The sequence below is a fragment of the Oncorhynchus mykiss genome, chromosome 10 (genome assembly GCF_057628025.1).
Source record: "Oncorhynchus mykiss isolate SJ-2025 chromosome 10, ASM5762802v1, whole genome shotgun sequence".
Lineage (NCBI taxonomy): Eukaryota > Metazoa > Chordata > Actinopteri > Salmoniformes > Salmonidae > Oncorhynchus > Oncorhynchus mykiss.
The window spans coordinates 63,600,124-63,619,063 of record NC_143031.1 but is presented as its reverse complement, the minus strand read 5'-3'; the positions used below and the strand labels follow the sequence as shown (position 1 = coordinate 63,619,063).

At 42.5% G+C, this 18,940-nt stretch overlaps 1 protein-coding gene across 1 annotated transcript in view; it reads right to left on the bottom strand.

Annotated features, from left to right (window-relative positions):
- Positions 1–6,894, bottom strand: part of LOC110534477 (uncharacterized) — a 57,203-nt gene extending 50,309 nt beyond the window's left edge. Inside the window, exons 1-4 of the mRNA XM_090187550.1 lie at positions 6,392–6,894; positions 5,936–6,066; positions 5,575–5,736; positions 2,032–2,196 (exon numbers count right to left, since the gene is read on the bottom strand). Of these exons, the coding sequence (XP_090043676.1) occupies positions 2,032–2,196; positions 5,575–5,736; positions 5,936–6,066; positions 6,392–6,647 (714 nt within the window). The 5' untranslated portion in view covers positions 6,648–6,894. The remainder of the gene's footprint in view (positions 1–2,031; positions 2,197–5,574; positions 5,737–5,935; positions 6,067–6,391) is intronic.
- Positions 6,895–18,940: the final 12,046 nt, after the last annotated feature.

Here is an 18,940-nt window from a genome sequence, read left to right as displayed (position 1 = left end):
ACATAATATGGAGAGAAAAATAATAACATTGTTTAACTAAGAGTCAGTCAATCAGGCACTTGTGAGTGACAGTTGGTGTGGGCGTGTGTGTGTGATGTGGGGCTGAAGCTACTGACCTGGAAGCTTGGCTCTCGCTGTGGACAATGAGCTTCTCGTAGCAGATGTAAGCAATGTCCCCACGCTATCTTGCAGCTTTCATAGCTGGGATAAGTTATTTCTGCCTCTGGCGCACAGTCCTCGTTGAGGAAGATGTTGGTTCCTCTCAAGTTCTTGGCTCTCTTCAGAACAGCCATCATGTCCTTGAACCTTAGGAACTTGACCACTATCAGCCTGGGTCTGTCACCTAGGCTGGTTACAGGTTTTCCAGAACTGTGGGCGTGGCTCCACATCAATCTTCTTTTGATCCATCTGCAGATTTTCAGTGATAATTTTCTCACTTTATGTACACTCTATGCCAGCCACAACAATGTTATTCCTCCTGGATTGTCCCTCTAGATAGTCGGTTTCCCAGTCATCTGTAATAGTGATTCACAAACACTTCTGATGTCATCTCGAGTGGACTTACAGTTTGTTGTCATCTTGCTGAGAATATCTTCCATGACATTCACCTCTCCCTGGTCAGATCGCTCATTCTTCTGTTAGTGGAGTACACCAGTATTAGGACAAATCTCTTGAAGCCATTTTTCTGTTGCTGTAATAATTGCTTGTAGACATTTTTGTTGATTTACACTGTTTACAACCGTCTTTGACTTTGGGCGACATAATAGTAGCAACGTAGGCTAACGCTGGTAACTTACTCCACGAAAATCCAGCCAGCACAGCTCGCATGGCCGATGGAAACAGCAGAGATTTAAACAGCCACAAGTCCAGGACTATCCGAGGTCCCAGCCACAGGGGCTAACTGCGTTGCGTTCCTGTCAAAGAAACCTGGCTAGCTTAATAGCTAGCAGCTAGGTTAGCTGCGTCGCCAAGCAGCAGCTCTTCAGACTTGAGGGTTTGGCAGTGTCCCGGGACAGATAGTAGCGGCCCCCAGCACGTCGCAGGATCCAAATTAAAGAGGTAGGCTAGTGAAAAAAGTCAAAAGGAAAACTTTAGCACAAACTTAAAAAAAGAAAAATTAGCGCTCTCTCGTTCCGCATGCGTTGCGCACTGATGACGTCACTCTGCAAGCACTCAGGGGTGTGCCATTGCCACAACTGTTGACCAGGCTGTTAGAGCTGCAGTCTGACCTTGATGCCTACAGAGAGACCTGGTTGATTTAAAATGTGTAATTAATTGTGGGCAAGACTAAATACATGTTCTCTAATTCTCACAATTGTTCAGATGGACTACATTTCATTGGGTTCCCGCCTATAAATATCTGGGCATTTTGATTGACAGAGATTGAACGTTTAAAGAAAGTTATAGATGAGCTAGTTAAAAAGATAAGATTGAAAGTGGGATTCTTTTTTTAGAAATAGATCTTTCCTTTCCCTAAATAGCAGAAAGCAGATTGCACAGTCAACTTTCCTGACAGTTCTTGACTTTGGTGCCACCCTTTACAAGATTGCAGCAGCCACTAGTTTTAAACCTTCAGATGCTGTCTGCAATAGCTCCATTCGTTTTATCACAGGTGACAGTTTTAATATACACCTCTGCATCCTGTATCAAATTGGCTGGTCCTCATTAAAGTCTCATGGATCACTTCATGACTCATTTTTGTTTACAAAGTTCAACTACACAAACTTCCACCTTAACTAACTTTGTTGTTAAAGTATAAAACATGAGATAACCAACCCTGTGAATGGGTTTGAGTAACTCTTGAGGTTCCTTTGGTCTCCCTCGAACTAGGTAAATCCACTTTTTGTTTTAAGGAAACTTGAACCAACTACAAAATATATTACAATTGGATGTTCTGGTGCCGCTCTGTCTACATAGCTTTATTCATTATAATCTAAAAGGCTAAACTGATCCTAGCTATCCTGCTCTGAGGGGCTTTGTGGATACGAGCCATGACATAAACATGCAGACAGTAGTTTACAGAGGGCTCACCTCAGTGAGACTGTGTGTGATCCTGTGCTGCTCAGCTGGTTCCTCTGTGGGTTCAGTGGGAGGTGTAGTCTGGTTGTCCTCCATGACCATGGTCCCCTCAGGGTTCCCCAGACTCTCCTCACACCCCTCCTCCTTCACCAGCAGCACCTCTGGACCCTCCTCCTCCTGGAAGAGACAGGTGATACACAGACATACACTCCCTCAGTTATGCACACACAGATAAAACACACTTTCAACATGGAGTGTTCACCCATCCCCTCTACGTTTGAGTCCTATACTGTAATTACAGAATTACTTAATTATTGTTAAAACCATCATGGTGGACATAAATATGTTGTGGGTAAAAACAAGTCAGCTATAAGTCAAAAGTAGCCAACAGACAAACCTGACTAACCTATGTTGACATGTACAGTAGGTGTTTGTTATTGTGTGGGTATGTACAAGTATATTTAGTAAGTGTATAATGGTTATAAAGCGCTGTCAGGTGTATGCAGAATAGGGTGAGATCAGATGTGATTTATACTAAAGAGAGTCTCAATGAAAGTCTGCATGAAAAGTCCCATTTTGTGTTTATTAAAACACACAAGTTTTAAATACACCATATGAAAACCACACATACAAACGTCTCAACTAGAAATCTGCATGATAAACTCCATTCATTTCCTCATTAAAAGTGTCTTGGGAAAGAAATTAAGTAGTTGAATGGAAGTAATGAAATAGGCATTTGTGAACACACAGTACAAACACAATTACATAACATACTTTTTAGGCTTATATATGCCTAGGGCTGGGCAATATGGCTTAAAAATCCGCTCGAATCTTTCAAACTTTTGGTTCATTGATCTCAATTTTCTAAAGTTCTCTTTAAATAATCTTTGTTGCACAATTAAAGTTTAATACAATTAATTTCAAACAGTCATAAATAAATCAGGGCTTGTAAAATTATACCTACTGTAGGCTAAATTACATGCCTTCCACAACCATAAGACCCACTAATAATGTAATTATTTTATCAAAATAGTTTAAACTGCTTTTTTTGTTGTTGCAATAATCACTGATCTAGCTTTCAAGTCCATGAAAATGCCATTTTTGATAACCTTTTACCAGAACCATCCACATTCACTAATAATGACTAGCCTCTTGTACCAGGCATTATAGAAAATGAACACAGGTCTCATAAACAATCTCTCAAGCACAAGCCCACGTGCTAGTGAGTAGCCAGCTAATATTTAGATTTAAAGTCTAGCCAACTTCAAATCCAAGTTTATTGGTTAACTTGGATCTATTTGCTTGCTACCAAGGTTGAACTGTTGTGATGGCACCCTCCTGTCCATCTCCAACTGTTTGAACAACAGCCTGTTCACTTTAATTAGATGTTGAAATCAAGTGGGTTACCTGCATAAGAAGATGCTTATTTCTCAGAATGAGAACAAATTGCCAATTCCTTTTTTAATGCTCATTGCACATTTATAAAACACACTGTGGCTAAAATACTGCTAGCGGTAGTAACACAATGCCGAGCACACGACAGAACTGAATTTTCCACAATCATGTTCATTGATACTCTCATTTTAGTAGGATCTGCTCTGTCTACAATTTTGAGAGAAAAAAATGGGTAGTCAGAAAGGTTAAGTTATCTATCATCGTTGTTGTGAGTGGCATCGGAGGGGCTTGGTGTCTGTGTAGGAGTGGGAAGGTGCACAGTGCACACAGCCAGAAGGAGCGAAGGACACGAGACTAAAAAGACAGTGCCTTCAGAAAGTATTCACACCGCTTGACTTTTTCCACATTTTGTTGCGTTACAGCCTGAACGTTAAGACTGTGTGTCACTGGCCTACACACAATACCCCATAATGTCAAAGTGAAATTGTTTTTAGAAATGATTACAAATGTATTAAAAATGAATAGCTGAAATGTCTTGAGTCAATAAGTATTCAACCTCTTTGTTATGGCAAGCCTAAATAAGTTCAGGAGTAAAAATGTGCTTAACAAGTAATGTTGTAAATTTGATATCTGTATTTGCAAAAATTTCTAAAAACATGTTTTCTCTTTTTCATTATGGGGTGTTGTGTAGATGGTCGAGATGTATTATTTTAATTCAGGCTGTAACAAAATATGGAATAAGTTAATGGGTATGAATACTTTCTGAAGGCACTGTAGAACGCAAAAAATATCTAAAAATAAAAACAAAATTTTTGCGATACATGCATTTGAAACATTGCGTTAAAACATGAATTTGAATCTCCCAGCCCTATATATGCCTTATATATCACACAATGTCTGGATGCAATATTCTACACTGAAATCTGTAACTCTCGTAATACCAAATGCGTCTGTGGATATTTTTTGTGATGACAACAATGACAGTTCATCTTTGTCTTTAATGCAGGGTTTGATACAACCGTCAGAAGCTATTGAGTGGAATGGTTGCTTTCTATGTTATAGAGTGGAATGTTTTTTCTGCTGGTGTATCCTGAGGTAGCTCCTCCTGGAGAACCTCTCCCCGCAGTGAGTACAGGCAAATGGCCTTTCTCCCATGTGGACCTTCAGGTGCATCTTCAGCTGGCGTAAGAATCTCTTCTGACAACGGGGTCAGCTGTATTATTTCTCCCCTGTGTGGACCCTCTGGTGTCTCTTCAGGTGACCAGCCTGAGCAAAGGCCATGTGACACTGGGTACAGCTGAAGGGTTTCTCCCCCGTGTGGACCCTCTGGTGCCTCTTCAGGTCACCAGCTTGAGCGAAGGCCATGGGGCACTGGGTACAGCTGAAGGGTTTCACCCCTGTGTGGACCCGCTGGTGAATCTCCACCTTCTGGGGGCAGCTGAAGCCTTTGTTACAGAACATGCAGAGGAAACGTTTCTCTTTACGATTGCCTGATGTTGCTCCCCCACCCCGAGCCTGGTCTCTAGCTCTGTAATTTGAGTTCAATCCCTTATCGAAAAGGACGAGGCGGTGTGGATCAGTAGGCCCCATCGATCTGGACACTGGGTTGCAATCCCTGAACGTATGTAAAGGGGAGTGGTTAGCGACATTTGGACTTGTCTCTAAGCTTTCCCTGTAATCTAAGAAATCTCTGTCTTGTGTGAGTCCATCTCCTAGGTGACTATCTGCATTCCATGTGGGAGGAACGTCGCCCTCCACTTTCACAGTCACTTCATCTACCACTATAACCTCCCCTTTCTCATCTAGGCAACCTTCAGAGTATACACTACTACTGTACCGGTTCCAGTCCCCTCTAGACAGATTAGTCTGTCTCTCTAAATCCAAGGGCATGTTGCTAGGGTCCATCTCTGTAGCGTAAGAACAAGACGGACCATCACCTCCAGTGTCTAACGAGTCACCATCACCATGGGAATGAACAGTCCTCTGGCTCTGGTGAAATACAGGTAAATACTCTGAGTCAGGAGGACAGCCCAGTCTCCCCAGGCCCAGTCTCTCTGGGTCTGATCTGTGGTCAGATCCTCTGTGTAATTGCATTTGTGTTACAGTTAAAGTCTCGGTTTCTGTCTCTGACTTGAGGACGTCGCTCGGCATTCCACTGACCTCCGTGATGCTGTGTCGGGTCCTGGGCTGCGTAGTGGTGGGGTTTTCTGTGGCTACAGGGGGCGCTCCAGCCACTCCATTCTGGATGTCTCTACTGTGCCATGGGTCCTGCTTTCCTTCAGACCTCTCCTGCTTGACCCCAGGACCTGCAGCCTCTGTAGACTGACACCAGAAGATTGGAGGTTAAAAACGGTACATGAGTTAAGTTGGATAACAATGTCGTAAGGAAGTCTCACAAGCTCCCCTATGGCAGATAAATGAGGATGTACATGTAAGCAAGTGAATAGATGAGGGGAGCCTTTCTGGAATAAACTGGTCACATATGATGCACTGTAATTTAATGTAACACTATTACACTAACCTCTATCACGATAACATTCTGGGTTGAGGTTCCACTCCCCTCATCAACAGTGATTGGTTGGTCATCTCTGCATGTATTGTGTCCCGCTGGCTTCACTAAGCTCTTGTGGCCTCCAGTGAGATATCTTTCACCTGAGAGAATGATTGGGGGAAAAGAGGTGGTTAGGTTAGCAGTATATCGTACACTATTGAAGCTGTCTACAATTGGCAAGGATATAAGGTATCCCTTATTGATATAATATTTATTGATCTGTGTATTATATTCCATGTATAACATTGTTTTCATTGAGTAAATAGAAAACGCAGTAAATCAAGAATCTGTTTAGAATATTATATTATGTCTTTGCACAAGATAGTTTACTAATCAGGGGAATTATTTCACACCATCCAATAACTGACCAAGACCCAATTCTGGATAATACATCTGAACACAGAGCGGAATGGGGGCAAAATGTACCTCTTGCCATTCTTCTGTGTCGGTCAAGGATCTTGACACTACTGGGACTAGCAACGGCGCGCTCCCGTGCCACCTTCAGTTCCAGTAGTTGTAGTTTCCTTTGCAATGACCTGTTTTCTTTCTGGCTTTGAGTCATTTCCAAACGAAACACTGCATAGTCGTCATCTACGAGTTTACAGATCTCTACCACAGCTGCGTTCGCTAGCACCTCCATGATGGATGCTATTTGTGTGTGAAAAACCATACAGTTAGCCATTGTTAGCTAGCGTAACGTTACTTAGCAACTAGTTAGCGTTACATAGATGGCATCCATCAACCAAGTCCTGTCTTCAACGCAAATTAAACACTAGATGGGGTACGTATGTGATGCTGTGTAGTTAAATTAGTGATATTTTGGGTTCCATTATGTTAATAAACGTATTCATAACAACAATAAAACCTCTAACGTGTAAATTGTTCATGGTCACTGTTCACTTCCGTTTACTTCTTCTTCTCTGGTATAGTGCCAGTCGGTTTTAAATAGAACGTTGTGGGCACCGCCCGCCTATGGTGAAAACAACCTGTGGTTACCTTGGTTACCTAAATGTCTCACAGCAAAAACTTGACATTTTTCACACGGAATTTTGTTGTCTGCTTGTTTTAGTCCATTACAAAACTAAATTTAAGAAAACTACAACCTGTCTAAAGATTACATTGCCAGCTCCCAAGCATTCTCACTATTTTAAAAAACGTAATATTGTTCTTCACTCAAGCCCCTTTTCATGAAGGCGCTAACGTTAGCCACGGGAGTGCTAGCTAGTTACCAACCTTAACATTAAACCATTAAACATTAAACCAACCAACAACACACTATAAAGCTACAAGTAATGTGTGGAGTTACAAACGGACTATCCAAAAACGAGTTAAATGTCTTTCCCGTGATTACATTTTTTCCACACACATAGCTAAGTGTAGCCCCCCCTTCTAATTTCCTTAATTTTGTCACTAGAGTAAAATACTTTCCGTGGCACACATCAGTCATATATTTTCTATAGAACAAACTCCACACCAGGATAGGCAGCGGAAATTAATAATTGATGTATGTGTGTTATATTCAACATAGAGGAAGGAGTCAAATGTAGGCAAGCAATAAACATTTCAGAACAACTACTAGTCGAATAAAACATGGGAGAGATGACGAATTTTGGCAAATAGATTTATTCATAGAAGAATACACTTGAAACAAATAGCCAAACTGAAAACTGCAGACATTACTAGTGCCTCCCCCGCGAGTAAACCGCCATAAAAAATAAAATAAATTAATTAAACGCAGCCTGACAGGATCATTGAGGCCTTGAAGGACACAAGTAAAAAATGCTTTCTGCTACTAAGATCAGTGAAATGTAGGCTAAACTGACAACGGAGTGAAGAGCAGAAATGTCAACTAGCAAGCAAGTCGCAGCAATGAATTATTGAGTGTGGGGTGGGGGGGATTCTGTCATTGGGAGATTTTCGGCACAACACCGGCCCGCTCATTAGGCAGCCGCCTAGAGCGGCAGTTTAAAGGCCGCATTTTCAGTGCTAAACTGACCAAGACGCAACTCCAACAACACACAACACCTCACATTATTCCGCCCCAAAACAGTGATAACTTCTCTCAACCAGTGGCATGCGAACTATTTAGGTGAGCGCTGATGCCGCCCCATGATAAGCAGTGCCCACTTTGCCAAAGGCAGGGGTGCAAAATATTATTTAGCTTGTCAATGCTTCTCCACCAACGCCCCATCAAATGAATTGAACATAAATTATGTAGCCTACGGTTGAAAGAGTAGCCTATGTGGTTTTTCTGTAGCCTATACAATAGCATGGATATCAAATGTATTACAATGTCATGAGAAAGACACTTTTAAATCATTAACTTATTAACCAGGAGAGAGTGCAGGAGAAAGTCAACTAAAATGGCACAGGGGCAGACAGCTTTGGAATGGCTAAGGCATCATGAAAAAGAAGTGGACAACCATTGGTGCTGAAAGTAATTCATTTCAACAATTGTCTTCATTTTTATTCGATTTCACCAACTACAAGAAGGCTTTGTTGGTGCCCATTTCTTAGGTGGGCCTACCTGTATGAAAGATGCAATTATGATATCCATAGATTTGTCAGTATAGCCAAATCCTCCAATACTCCTTAATAAATACCTCCGTTGTTTATTATTATTTTTATTTAACCTTTATTTAACTAGACAAGTCAGTTAAGAACAAATTCTTATTTACAATGACACTTATCAAAAGGCCTCCTGCGGTGATGGGAATGGGATTAAAAATAAATATAGTAAACAACACACATCACGACAAGAGAGACTCCACACACTACATAAAGAGAGACATAAGACAACAACATAACATGGCAGCAACACATGAAAACACAGCATGGTAGCAACAGAACATGGCAGCAGCACAACATAATAGCAGCACAAAATATGGTACAAACATTAATGGGCACAGACAACAGCACAAAGGGCAATAAGTTAGAGACAACAATACACACAAAGCAGCCACAACGGTCAGTAAGAGTGTCCATGATTGAGTCTTTGAATGAAGAGATGGAGATAAAACGGTCCAGTTTGAGTGTTTGTTGCAGCTCATTCCAGTCGCTAGCTGCAGCGAACTGAAAAGAGAAGCGACCCAGGGATGTGTGTGCTTTGGGGACCTTTAACAGAATGTGACTGGCAGAACGGGTGTTGTATGTGGAGGATGAGGGCTGCTGTAGGTATCTCAGATAGGGGGGAGTGAGGCCTAAGAGGGTTTTATAAAAAAGCATCAACCAGTAGGTCTTGCAATGGGTATACAGAGATGAACAGTTTACAGAGTAGTATAGAGTACAGTGATGTGTCCAATAAGGAGCATTGGTGGCAAATCTGATGGCAAAATGTACCTGCCAATCTATAAATTAGGTCTCCGAAGTCTAGCATGGATAGGATGGTCATCTGAATCAGGGTTAGTTTGGCAGCTGGGGTGAAAGAGGAGCAATTACGATAGAGGAAACTAAGTCTAGATTTAACCTTAGCCTGCAGCTTTGACATATGCTGAGAGAAGGACAGTGTACCATCTAGCCATACTTCCAAGTACTTGTATGAGGTGACTACCTCAAGCTCTAAACCCTCAGAGGTAGTAATCACAACGGTGGGGAGAGGGGCATTGTTCTTACCAAACCACATGACCTTTGTTTTGGAGGTGTTCAGAACAAGGTTAAGGGTAGAGAGTATAAGACTGTATCATCTGCAAATAAACGGATGAGAGAGCTTCCTACTGCTTGAGCAATGTTGTTAATGTAAATTGAGAAGGGCGTGGCACCTACGATCGAGCCTTAGGGTACTCCCTTGGTGACAGGCAGTGGCTGAGACAGCAGATGTTATGACTTTATACACTGCACTCTTTGAGAGAGGTAGTGTTGTGGAATATTGACTCAGAAATATACCACTTTTCCTAGAACCTGTGAATTCAAAATAGACTTTAATTTCAATGAAACAAAGCCGAGCCCTTCCATGGAAAGACTCCATTACATACATAACCAAGCTGAGCCCCTCCATGAAAAGACTCCATTACATACGTAACCAAGCTGAGCCCCTCCATGAAAAGACTCCATTACATACGTAACCAAGCCGAGCCCCTCCATGAAAAGACTCCATTACATACGTAACCAAGCTGAGCCCCTCCATGGAAAGACTCCATTACATACGTAACCAAGCCGAGCCCCTCCATGAAAATACTAAATTCTCATATTATAGAGTCCTGCCTTTATAGGATTCTGTCTTTGCATAACATATAGAGTCCCCTCCCTCTATATGAAAATAGCTTTCCTTGATCTTTCTTCATTATTATCTTCTCATCTCAGTTCTTGCTTGTTAACGCCCACATCTGACAGCTGTATATATGTTCCATTCCTTATATAGCCTTTCTGTCTTAGCTCTTCAAACTGGACAGTCTAAATATTGCCTAAGTTCTGCCTGCTAATATTGGAGTCCTGCACTAGATGACATAATTTCTACATGCCAATGTAATTATTGGCTTGATGTTCTCTCAGCATAGCAACTGCACCAAGTTACATAGTTTGTAATTGACAAAAATAAGCAGACACAACAAGAAAATTGCATTTGACAAAGGGTAATGTTTTTTTGAAATTATTAAATTGATTTAGTTTCTCACTCATCTACACACAATATCCCATAATGACTGTATCTTATTTACATAAGTATTCACACCTCTTTGCTATGACATTCCAGAGACAGAGTCAGTAAACAAGATTTTTTTTGTAGTAGATTCCATCAATGTAATTGTCTGCATCATTTCCAATCACCCATATATTTGTGTGTGTGTGTATATATATATATATATATATATATATATATATATATATATATATATATATATATATATATATATATATATATAAAAGTTTGGACACGCCTACACATTCTAGGGTTTTTCTTTATTTTTTAAAACTATTTTCTACATTGTAGAATAATAGTGAAGACATAAAAACTATTAAATAACACATATGGAATCCTGTAGTAACCAGAAAGGTGTTACACAAATCAAAATATATTTTCTATTTGAGATTCTTCAAAGTAGCCACCCTTTGCCTTGATGACAGCTTTGCTTTGCATTAAAAAGAATAACAAAAGACAAATAAAAAACCTAGAACACTAGCTAGCTAGTAACAGGCAGCATATTGCTTTACAAGCATAATTTAACATTGACTAGCTTTGGTCATTAAATCATATCTAACACATGACATTTAAACTCAGAACTTTAATATCCACAACAATTCTTACCTTTGTCAGTCACAGTGCACATTGTGGTAGCAAGGTAAAGTAGGAGCTGGCTCGCCAGGTGAAAAACATTTTAAATCAATGTTATGAATATAAAATCAAATGAAATGCCATTATCCATGAGGACAATTATTGGAGTCAGCCATATGGATATCACCTGAAGAAAATTCAAAATTGCAATGGCTCTGTCAGTTGAAGGCTTGACAGTGTTTCTTTTCAAAATAAACATAACTCATTTGACCATGTTTCATAAGTGGCAGGTAGGCTATACATCAATAGCTGCATCATTTATTTTCAACAACTCAATGATCTAACTTTTGCATGCAAACCCCACTTTGGGAACCTAATGCTAAGGTACCAGAGGTCAATAGACAACATTATCATCAGGATGAATGATTACATTTGTATGTTAACAAGGAATTTGTGTAGTGTGGTTGAAAAATTTGTTTTAACGACTCCAATCTAAGTGTATGTAAACTTCCGACTTCAACTGTACCTTAAATGAAATAAACATCCCATTTTCAGTCTCTCGGTCCCAGCTTTGATGCACCTGTACTGACCTCGCCTTCTGGATGATAGCGGGGTGAACAGGCAGTGGCTCGGGTGGTTGTTGTCCTTGATGATCTTTATGGCCTTCCCGTGACATCAGGTGGTGTAGGTGTCCTGGAGGGCAGGTAGTTTGCCCCCGGTGATGCGTTGTGCAGACCTCACTACCCTCTGGAGAGCCTTACGGTTGTGGGCGGAGCAGTTGCCGTACCAGGCGGTGATACAGCCCGACAGGATGCTCTCGATTGTGCATCTGTAGAAGTTTGTGAGTGCTTTTGGTGACAAGCCGAATTTCTTCAGCCTCCTGAGGTTGAAGAGGCGCTGCTGCGCCTTCTTCACGATGCTGTCTGTGTGGGTGGACCAATTCAGTTTGTCTGTGATGTGTACGCCGAGGAACTTAAAACTTACTACCCTCTCCACTACTATTCCTTCGATGTGGATAGGGGGGTGTTCCCTCTGCTGTTTCCTGAAGTCCACAATCATCTCCTTAGTTTTGTTGACGTTGAGTGTGAGGTTATTTTCCTGACACCACACTCTGAGGGCCCTCACCTCCTCTCTGTAGGCCGTCTCGTCGTTGTTGGTAATCAAGCCTACCACTGTTGTGTCGTCCGCAAACTTGATGATTGAGTTGGAGGCGTGCGTGGCCACGCAGTCGTGGGTGAACAGGGAGTACAGGAGAGGGCATAGAACGCACCCTTGTGGGGCCCCAGTGTTGAGGATCAGCGGGGTGGAAATGTTGTTGCTTATCCTCACCACCTGGGGGCGGCCCGTCAGGAAGTCCAGTACCCAGTTGCACAGGGCGGGGTCGAGACCCAGGGTCTCGAGCTTGATGACAAGCTTGGAGGGCACTATGGTGTTAAATGCCGAGCTGTAGTCGATGAACAGCATTCTCACATAGGTATTCCTCTTGTCCAGATGGGTTAGGGCAGTGTGCAGTGTGGTTGAGATTGCATCGTCTGTGGACCTATTTGGGCGGTAAGCAAATTGGAGTGGGTCTAGGGTGTCAGGTAGGGTGGAGGTGATATGGTCCTTGACTAGTCTCTCAAAGCACTTCATGATGACAGAAGTGAGTGCTACGGGGCGGTAATCGTTTAGCTCATTTACCTTAGCTTTCTTGGGAACAGGAACAATGGTGGCCCTCTTGAAGCATGTGGGAACAACAGACTGGGATAGGGATTGATTGAATATGTCCGTAAACACACCAGCCAGCTGGTCTGCGCATGCTCTGAGGGCGCGGCTGGGGATGCCGTCTGGGCCTGCAGCCTTGCGAGGGTTGACACGCTTAAATGTTTTCCTCACGTCGGCTGCAGTGAAGGATGTTTTCGTTGCGGGCCGTGTCAGTGGCACTGTATTGTCCTCAAAGCGGGCAAAAAAGTTATTTAATCTGCCTGGGAGCAAGACATCCTGGTCCGTGACTGGGCTGGTTTTCTTTTTGTAATCCGTGATTGACTGTAGACCCTGCCACATACCTCTTGTGTCTGAGCCGTTGAATTGAGATTCTACTTTGTCTCTATACTGACGCTTAGCTTGTTTGATTGCCTTGCGGAGGGAATAGTTACACTGTTTGTATTCGGTCATGTTTCCGGTCCCCTTGCCCTGATTAAAAGCAGTGGTTGTTCACTAGCCCAGTGGTCTCAAACTTTTTGAACCACGACCCCCCCAAAAAATAAGTTATTCTAAGCTCGCGACCCCGAGCACGCACATACAGTGGGGCAAAAAAGTATTTAGTCAGCCACCAATTGTGCAAGTTCTCCCACTTAAAAAGATGAGAGAGGCCTGTAATTTTCATCATAGGTACACTTCAACTATAGAGTTGCGTCAATTCGAATCTGGTATCAGGATAAATATGACAATGAGTCACCTATGCTATGTATTTTTTATTAGCTAAGTAATAAATGGAAAATGCAACTTTCGTATATACGGGCTCACTGTAATGCCACGCAGGGCAGAACAGAGAACTGACAGGATGTACGTAAACAGTTGTTCTTATACTGTGATAGACATAGTTCCAACCCGTCTGTTGGCCTATCACAGTAGAGGCTGGGCGTGGTTTAAACTTGCCCAGCCTATCGCAGGCGCTCAGGCGGGTCCCCGCCTCCTGGCGCTTCTTGGAGTCCTCCCTCCGTCGATGTATAGATTCCTACTGTTCTGGTATCACCCCCTAGTTATAACAGTTGCTCAGTTCCTGTTATTGTGTTGTTCAGTATTTTTCCATCTCAGTTAAACCTCGTGATGACCACCCCTCCCTATCACAACTTTGTAAGATACAGCAAGTTACACCATGTGCTCAATATTGTTACATACAAACACAAGGACAAAGCATCTGCTTTGCAACATGCAGGTCACACCATGTTACTCAGTTCTTGTCACACACAAACAGGCAAGTAGCAAGCAATTGTTTAATCTCATAATGATGCTCCAGTGCACAAATGCAGACACCTCACACAACCAACATCAGATAATATTTAATCATATATATGCTAATAGCTATAATGGAAAATACAGGATCCCACAATCCTTGCTCCCTACAATTTCACCCAATCCTATATAGCTTTACCGGGGGTAAAAATGTTAGACAAAATAATTATCTATGAAAATTAAAACGTATAAACATAATCAGATCAGGCACCTCTACCCAACCATCCCTCTACCCAACCATCCCTCTACCCAACCATCCCTCTACCCAACCATCCCTCTACCCAACCATCCCTCTACCCAACCATCCCTCTACCCAACCATCCCTCTACCCAACCATCCCTCTACCCAACCATCCCTCTACCCAACCATCCCTCTACCCAACCATCCCTCTACCCAACCATCCCTCTACCCAACCATCCCTCTACCCAACCATCCCTCTACCCAACCATCCCTCTACCCAACCATCCCTCTACCCAACCATCCCTCTACCCAACCATCCCTCTACCCAACCATCCCTCTACCCAACCATCCCTCTACCCAACCATCCCAAACTGAACTGTATAAAATCATGCATGGAATCTTCAGCATACCGTAACAACAGCTACAGGTATAGACAGTCAGCTGCAGAATCAAATCCAGCCGGAAATGTATAAAAACAGAGCACTTGTAGAAAGGATTTTGGATGTGACACTGTACTTAGCATCTAGGAATCTGCCCTTCTGGGGGAAATCACTCAGTCTTGATGATGTGCATAATGGACATTACCTAGGCTTACTGGAACTGTTGCCAAATTATGACCCGCTATTACGTGAGCACTTACAGAAAGTCAGAGGCAAAAAGAAAAGAGCACGACTGACTCATTACCTCAGCCCTGAGAGCCAAAACGAGTTCATAGGAATATGTGGTCAAATGGGTTTTGAAAACAATAATCTATGAAAGAGAAGATGCATTCTATTACTCGGTTATATGTGATGCAACTCCAGACATTTCCCGTACTGAGCTAAATGTATTATTGGTGAGATACAGTTGAAGTCGGAAGTTTACATACACTTAGGTTAGAGTCATTAAAACTAGTTTTTCAACCACTCCACTAATTTCTTGTTAACAAACTATAGTTTTGGGCAAGTCGGTTAGGACATCTACTTTGTGCATGACAAGTCATTTTTCCAACAACTGTTTACAGACAGTTATTTCACTTATAATTCACTGCATCACAATTCCAGTGGGTTAGAGGTTTATATACACTCAGTTGACTGTGCCTTTAAACAGCTTGCAAAATTCCAGAAAATTATGTCATGGCTTTAGAAGCTTCTGATAGACTAATTGACGTTGTTTGAGTCAATTGGAGGTGTGCCTGTGAATGTATTTCAAGGCCTACCTTCAAACTCAGTGCCTCTTTGCTTGACATCATGGGAAAATCAAAAGAAATCAGCCAAGACCTCAGAAAAAAATGGTAAACTCCCACAAGTCTGGTTCATCCTTGGGAGCAATTTCCAAACGCCTGAAGGTACCACGTTCATCTGTACAAACAATAGTACGCGGGTATAAACTGCGTCCGTCATACCGCTCAGGAAGGAGACGCGTTCTGTCTCCTAGAGATGAACGTACTTTGGTGCGAAAAGTGCAAATCAATCCCAGAACAACAGCAAAGGATCTTGTGAAGATGCTGGAGGAAACAGGTACAAAGTATCTATATCCACAGTAAAACGAGTCCTGAATGAGTCCGTTCAGCTATGAAGAAGCCACTGCTCCAAAACCACCATAAAAAAATGGTTTTCAACTACAAAGATTGTACTTTTTGGGGAAACTACCTCTGGTCTGATGAAACAAAAATAGAACTGTTTGGCCATAATGACCATTGTTATGTTTGGAGGGAAAAGGGGGAGGCTTGCAAGTCGAAGAACACCATCCCAACCGTGAAGCACAGGGGTGGCAGCATCATGTTGTGGTGATGCTTTGCTGCAGGAGGGACTGGTGCTCTTCACAAAATAGATTGCTTAAAGACAACAAAGTCAAGGTATTGGAGTGGCCATCACAAAGCCCTGACCTCAATCCAATAGACAATTTGTGAACAGAACTGAAAAAGCATGTGCCACCAAGGAGGCCTACAAACCTGACTCAGTTACACCAGCTCTGTCAGGAGGAATGGGCCAAAATTCACCCAACTTATTGTGGGAAGCTTGTGGAAGGCTACCCAAAACGTTTGACCCAAGTTAACCAATTTAAAGGCAATGCTACCAAATACTAATTGACTGTATGTAAACTTCTGACCCACTGGGAATGTGATGAAAGAAATGAAAGCTCAAATAAATAATTTTCTCTACTATTATTCTGGCATTTCACATTCTTAAAATAAAGTGGTGATCCTAACTGACAATGCCTGTAACAGTTGCTGGAGGTGAACGTGCCTTCAGTAAGCTGAAACTTATAAAGAACTATCTAAGATCTACAATGTGCCAAGACAGGTTGAACAGCCTTGCCATCCTTTCAATTGAAAACCAGTTGGCTAGAAAAAAAAAATCTTTAAAGACATTATGAATGAGTTTGCTCACAAACTGCTTACCCTACCTGTATGCAGCAGAGGTTGCAGGAGACTGATGGAATGCATGGTCTGTCTGCACCGCGAGCTATCACTTTGGTGGGCTTCCTGCAGGAGTGCATGTTGACCACTGGGTAGCCCCTTTCTTCCTCACAAATATCTTAATAAATTCAAGAGAATGTTATATTTTCATCACACAATATTTAAGGCAGTGCGAAGTTACAGCTATCTTCAGACATATAACCAGTAGCCACCCAAACTAGGACTATCTGAACACCATGCGGCTTTACTCTATTGTTCTGACAAAGATGCGTCCGTAGTATGTTAATAGATTGCTAAACTGTATATATATGCATAACTTTTATATGGATAATATAAACATAGTTCTGGCCTACTCTGTTTTTGCCATGCAAAACCGGAGAAAATTAAACAAGTGCTCTCTTGAGACTAATCTGGATATGCTGCCTGCCTTTGAGCGCTAATGCTGATGACTGGTCATTGGACAACAATCAAGCCATGCAACATTTTGGTTCTGAAGCATTGATTACCATTGAGGCTCTGCATCTGTCCTCGTACTCGTAGACCTTAGTGCTGCTTTTGATACCATCGATCACCACATTCTTTTGGAAACCCAAATTGGTCTACACGGACAAGTTCTGGCCTGGTTTAGATCTGTCGGGAAGATATCAGTTTGTCTCTGTGGATGGTTTGGCCTCTGACAAATCAACTGTAAATTTCGGTGTTCCTCAAGGTTCCGTTTTAGGACCACTATTGTTTTCACTATATATTTTACCTCTTGGTGGTGTCATTCGGAAACATAATGTTAACATTCACTGCTATGCGGATGACACACAGCTGTACATTTCAATGAAACATGGTGAAGCCCCAAAATTGCCCTCGCTGGAAGCCTGTGTTTCAGACATAAGGAAGTGGATGGCTGCAAATTTTCGACTTTTAAACTCGGACAAAACATAGATGCTTGTTCTAGGTCCCAAGAAACAAAGAGATCTTCTGTTGAATCTGATAATTAACCTTGGAGGTTGTACAGTCGTCTCAAATAAAACTGTGAAGGACCTCGGCGTTACACTGGACCCTGATCTCTCTTTTGGCGAACATATCAAGACTGTTTCAAGGACAGCTTTTTTCCATCTACGTAACATTGCAAAAATCAGAAACTTTCTGTCCAAAAATGATGCAGAATAAGTAATCCATGCTTTTGTCACTTATAGGTTAGACTCCTGCAATGCTCTACTTTCCGGTTACCCGTATCAAGCACAAAATAAACTTCAGGTAGTGCTAAACATGGCTGCTAGAATCTTGACTAGAACCAAAAAATGTGATCATATTACTCCAGTGCTAGCCTCTCTACACTGGCTTCTTGTTAAAGCAAGGGCTTCAAGGTTTTACTGCTAACCTACAAAGCATTACATGGGCTTGCTCCTACCTATCTCTCAGATTTGGTCCTGCCGTACATACCTAATTAAGACGCAGGCCTCCTAATTATCCCTAGAATTTCTAAGCAAACAGTTAGAGGCAGGGCTTTCTCCTATAGAGCTCCATTTTTTATGGAATGGTCTGCGTGTGATGTGTGAGAGACGCAGACTCGGGCTCAACCTTAGTCTTTATTTTTATTTTTTTAATTTTACCCCTTTTTCATGGTATCCAATTGTTGTAGTAGCTACTATCTTGTCTCATTGCTACAACTCCCGTACGGGCTCGGGAGAGACGAAGGCTGAATGTCATGCGTCCTCCGATACACAACCCAACCAGCCGTACTGCTTCTTAACACAGCGCGCATTCAACCCGGAAGCCAGCCGCACCAATGTGTCGGAGGCACCTGGCAACCTTGGCTAGCGCGCACTGCGCCCGGCCCGCCACAGGAGTCGCTGGTGCGCGATGAGACAAGGAGATCCCTACCGACCAATCCCTCCCTAACCCGGATGAAGCTAGGCCAATTGTGAGTCGCCCCACGGACCTCCCGGTCGCGGCCGGTTACGACAGAGCCTGGGCGCGAACCCAGGGACTCTGATGGCACAGCTGGCGGTGCAGTACAGCGCCCTTAACCACTGCGCCACCCGGGAGGCTAACCGTAGTCTTTATTGAAGACTCATCTCTTCAGTAAGTCTACGGTTAGACTCAGTAAGTCCTATGATTGAGTGTAGTCTGGCCCAGGAGTGTGAAGGTAAACAGAAAGGCACTGGAGCAACGATCCACCCTTGCTGTCTCTGCCTGGCCG